The 5,120-nt window shown below is 34.0% G+C and overlaps 1 protein-coding gene across 1 annotated transcript; it reads left to right on the top strand.

The window, feature by feature from the left end:
* Positions 1–699: 699 nt before the first annotated feature.
* Positions 700–2,775, top strand: LOC140981470 (aspartyl protease family protein At5g10770-like). Its single transcript, XM_073447884.1, has 2 exons — positions 700–946; positions 1,309–2,775. Exons 1-2 carry the CDS (start codon positions 799–801, stop codon positions 2,574–2,576), a joined length of 1,416 nt encoding a protein of 471 aa, XP_073303985.1. The 5' UTR covers positions 700–798; the 3' UTR covers positions 2,577–2,775.
* Positions 2,776–5,120: the final 2,345 nt, after the last annotated feature.

Raw genomic sequence — 5,120 nt, 5'->3', positions numbered from 1 at the left:
TTATTTTACTTTTTATAAGAAATCCAGTTTAGATTTGGCAAAAATGTTTTTTCTCTAGTTTTATAAAAAAAAAAATAGCATTTTTTTCGATATGGCGCTACAAATAAGTAAATATGTAGGACTGTTTCGCATCGAATGGATAAGCAGCACCAATTTGTGATCCGGCCGAGACTTTTTTTCCTCGTTTGTTCAAGTTATATATATAGTATGCGATAATATTTTTTTGGGATATATTTTGTTAATATTGGGACTTGGACCTAACTCAACCCAAAAAACTAACTCTATAAGGGAGGATTGTCCAAGTTCTTATATACAACTCCCAGAGATTTTATCTAATTGATGTGAGACAACTAACACACCCTCTCACGCTCAGAAATGAACATTTAGAGCATGAAGTTTACAAATGATCCAACTATGAATAGAACGAGTAGCTCAATTATGGGCAGTCCAATACATAAAAGTTGGACATGAGCTCTGATATCATGTTAAAATTGAGATTTGTACCTAACTCAATCCTAAAAAAACTAGTTCGGAGGATTGTTGAAGTCCATTTTTAACAAATAACATATTTGAAATAAAAAGTATGCATTAATATCAGAAAAAATCCCACGAGTTTGACACAGAGAACAATGAATAAATGGTCCAAATTATTAACCAAACTGCCCCACCTATATATCTATTTAAACGCAAAGACAATGAGAAATGCATAAACTTGCAATAGTGGGTGACGTGCTTTGTTGAAATTTTCTATTTAAATACAAAGATAGTTGTTCCCACCACAAGAGTGCTTAGCAGCTAATGGCCACTCTCACTTGCTCTCTTTTTCTCATTTTCCTTTCGTGTTTTTCAAATGCTTTGCAAGCTTCCTCTCAAACCCATTTTCAAACTCTCCAAATAAGCTCTCTTCTACCAGCTTCTGCCTGCAGTGATCCCTCTACAACTAAAGGTTACATATATATATTTTTTCCTTATATTGCATATATATGTTANCCTACCATGCTTGTTCGAAGATTTTGTTCATCAAATGTGTGAATAGTAAATATATAAAGATTTTGTCAGCGTGGACGAATTTAGGAAAAAATATTTGTAGTGAAAGCTGATTCATTACATCTGTAGATCATCGTTCAGTCTCATGAATAATCAACATTCATGATCAACTACGGAGTACAGTAACCATTCNAAGTCGTTTTTTTTAAAGTTATATACATAATTGAGAGGTTAACAAGTCAGACATTGAGTGGGAAATCTAAGCAAGAACATTTTGCTGTGTTTAATTATTATCTAGTGTAATGACATAACGTGAAACAGGTGACAGCAAGAGGGAATCAACCATTAAAGTTTTTCACCGGCACGGTCCATGTTTTCCACAAGGTCAAGACAAGATCGTGACCGCGACGCCATCTCTTAATGAAGTCTTTTCCCAAGATCAATCCAGGGTAGATTCGATCCATGCTCGACTCACTCCAAAATCGAACATAAGCAAAGTCGAGGAAAAAGAAGCCAACCTCCCTGTGAAATCCGGTCAAACCCTCAATTCCGGGAACTACGTTGTGACCGTGGGCCTTGGGACCCCGGCAAGGACCCTATCTCTCATATTTGACACCGGTAGCGACCTGACATGGACGCAGTGCCAGCCCTGCATTCGGTCTTGCTACAAACAGCAAGATCCTATCTTCAACCCTTCCACATCGAGGTCATACTCAAATATATCATGCAATTCGGCTCAATGCTCTCAACTGTCTTCCGCCACAGGAAACAACCCTGGCTGCCTTTCGGGCTCGACATGTCTTTACTTAATACGATATGGTGATCAGTCCTTCACAATTGGTTACTTCAGCAGAGATAAACTGACAATATCAGCAACTGACGTGATACCGAATTTCCTGTTTGGCTGTGGCCAAAACAACCAAGGATTGTTTGGCAGCACCGCAGGAATAATAGGCTTAGGAAGAGACTCTTTATCACTAGTCTCCCAAACAGCTAAACAATATGGCAAATACTTCTCTTATTGCCTTCCATCACGTTCAAGTTCAACAGGATACTTGTCACTAGGCAAAAGTTTGGCCTCAAAAAACATAAATTTCACCCCCTTCGTTCGCTCCCAGAGCACATCATTCTACTTCATAGACATTGTCGCTATAACCATTGGCGGTCGCCAGCTACCCATCAGCCAATCCGTTTTCAAGACTGCTGGAACCATTATAGATTCTGGCACTGTCATAACACGACTCCCACCCGGAGCGTACAGCGTGATGAGCTCGGTGTTCAAGCAGCTAATGGCCAAGTACCCGAGTGCACCAGCCTATTCTATCCTTGACACTTGCTTTGATTTGAGCAGTTTCAAAACCGTGACGATTCCAAAGGTAGTTTTCACCTTTGGCGGCAATGTAGAGGTTGATTTGCCTCCTTCGGGGATACTTATCGCCACGAGCTCATCAAGGGTGTGCCTTGCTTTCGCGGCGAATAACGCTGCCACTGATGCTGGGATATTTGGAAACACCCAGCAGAAGACACTGGAAGTGGTGTATGATGTTGCTGGAGGGAACTTGGGATTTGGCCCTGCTGGCTGTAGCTAAGTAAAATTTTAGTACACAAACATAGGAAGTTGGAATTGGAAGAAGTTAAGGTGTGTATACATTTACTTACCTTCACAGGAAAATTAAATAAAAAAAGTAACTCAACAAAAAAAAATCCTTACATTTCGAGACAAACCACGTTATGTTCGATGAGTTTCTCATGGTTAATTAAAAAAATGTTCCTTCGACATTTTCAAAAGTATTTTACTCAGATAATCGATCTATTATCTATTATTACTATATATAAAATAATCGAGAATTGATGTAAACATAACTGGTTATGAAATTGAAGTCGAAAAGTAACTAAACACTTTTCTCTTGCACGTCTTTGTACCTTCGATAACCAAAAAAGTGTTTCTATGGCCTCTTTCTCACCAAAAATTGTTTTCGAATTTCGGTTATTTCTTGCAAACTTCTATCGACGACTTCAACTACTAAGTGTTTTTTCATTAGTGCTTCATCACACATAATCAAGCGTGTTTTGCACAATATCTGAACAAGTCCGCTTAATTTTGAAGTTGTACAATAACTTTCTTAATGTAAAATGTCTGATCGATATGCATGTGTCACTTGAAAATATTACAGCATTGAACATTTAAAATTACTCTAAATTCTATCAAATAATGATATTTTACATTTTAATAATTAGATTTTTTAAACGACGATAATGGTATTTCATATATTAAAATCAATATTATTAATTACAAAATTAACGATGAATTATCCATAAATCTTGCATAACCTTTGAGATAATCAAACTTATTTCAAGATCAATTATATTTCAATTCAAATTGATTTCTTTATTTTAGGCTATTGGTCATAGATGTGCATTACTAAGATGTTCTTAAATTATGTGTAATTTCGAGCCTTCGTAATTTAATTTTGAATTTATATTATTGTGTCATGTATTATTTCATTATTTACAAATACCAAGAAAATTTTAATTTTTTTTTCCATTTTTAATATTGATTATATAATAAAAATAATTGGTTATATATAAACATTGTTTGCGAATTACCAATATTTGAACTTAAGTCTTGTTTATAAAACGATTGCGTTGAATCAAACAAATAAAGAAATTCAAATAAAAATGTTAATAATCAGGAAAAGCAAAGGAGAGAGAATTCCTGGTTTAGTCCTTTATGTTTTGACATGTTCCCGATTTAGTTCCTAACATCCCGATTTAGTCCATTTTGTTTAGATTTTGACCCAATTTAGTGTAACTTCCCATTTTGTCCTTGTTTTCATTTTTTCTTTGTTTTTTTAAATTTAGTATGTGGTGTTGTTACACATATTGAGCATATTCAAAGGCATAAGACTACGTAAGATTTTCAGCATATATATAATAGATCAAAGTTTTTTTTTAATCTTAGTATGTAGCGTTGTTAGTCTGGCCAAGGGCATAATGCTGCACAAGTTTTCCGGCCTATATGTCATAGATTTATGTCTTCCTTTTACTTTCTGTAAGGTAAAATAAATGTCATACGTTTTTGAACAAAATGTCGTCGGATTGTGTCCATCGGATTTTACATACTACTCCTGACATCTTAATCACAAAGTCGCAACCGATGATTCCTGACACAGAGTCCTTAAGCAATTCCTATCATAACATTGTTTCATTTTCTACCTCAAGATATATATTAATAGATGTATTTTAAGAATAATATATAACAAGAGCAAAAATTAGAAATTTTATTCAGACATACTAAATATTATAACAACCTCTTGTAAAAAAAGAAAAACTTGTTTAACAATTTATCGTAGCTTAGAAAACAAAACACATAAACTAGGACGAGAAATGCTATAAATTTATTTGAAAGAAAAATGAAAAAAAAAAATCGATGATTTCAACTTTCTTATGACTTGTATTAATAGAATTTTCTCCGGTTTTGAAACTCGAACTTCATATTTGTGAATTAATTTTTGAATTATTGTTGCCATATGTGACCAATATATGAATTATTTGAAAACCGAAAACGGTTTCCTTTGTATGGCTCGTTTATTACTTTTTCTTCCAATATGTGACGTTTACATCAAGTACCTAAGCAAATAAAAATATTAAAGGGCTGCAATTTATACATTACCTCATGGCTTATGTAAATATATATTCCCGTGCTCTTTATTAAAAGATACATTACTGAGTGACAATACAATTATTTAGTGTCACGCCTAGAGACCGAGATATGGAACATCCGGCGTTGTCAATAATCATATGACTATTAATGTAAAGTCCAAAATGCGATAACGTAATCCAACTGCATGCAAATCTAGGGAAAATGAAAAATGAAAAATAGTTTTAATTGCATAAATTAATTATGGTATGCATGTTTACATATTTAAAAATAGGGTTTTATATTAGAATGCATAAAATTGTGTTTTAAAAGTTATTCGAGACGCGATCGAGGAACGGAGATCGGGAACCATATAAGAGAAAATATTTTTATTAAAGGATTATTTTTAATTATTTAATGTATGATATATTTGAATTGGTACTTTCGAAAATGGAAACTTTGAGATGTTTTTACGCGCCGACTCGTATTTTAA

The sequence above is a fragment of the Primulina huaijiensis genome, chromosome 7 (genome assembly GCF_012295235.1).
Source record: "Primulina huaijiensis isolate GDHJ02 chromosome 7, ASM1229523v2, whole genome shotgun sequence".
Taxonomy (NCBI): domain Eukaryota; kingdom Viridiplantae; phylum Streptophyta; class Magnoliopsida; order Lamiales; family Gesneriaceae; genus Primulina; species Primulina huaijiensis.
This window is presented reverse-complemented; position numbering and strand designations above follow the sequence as displayed.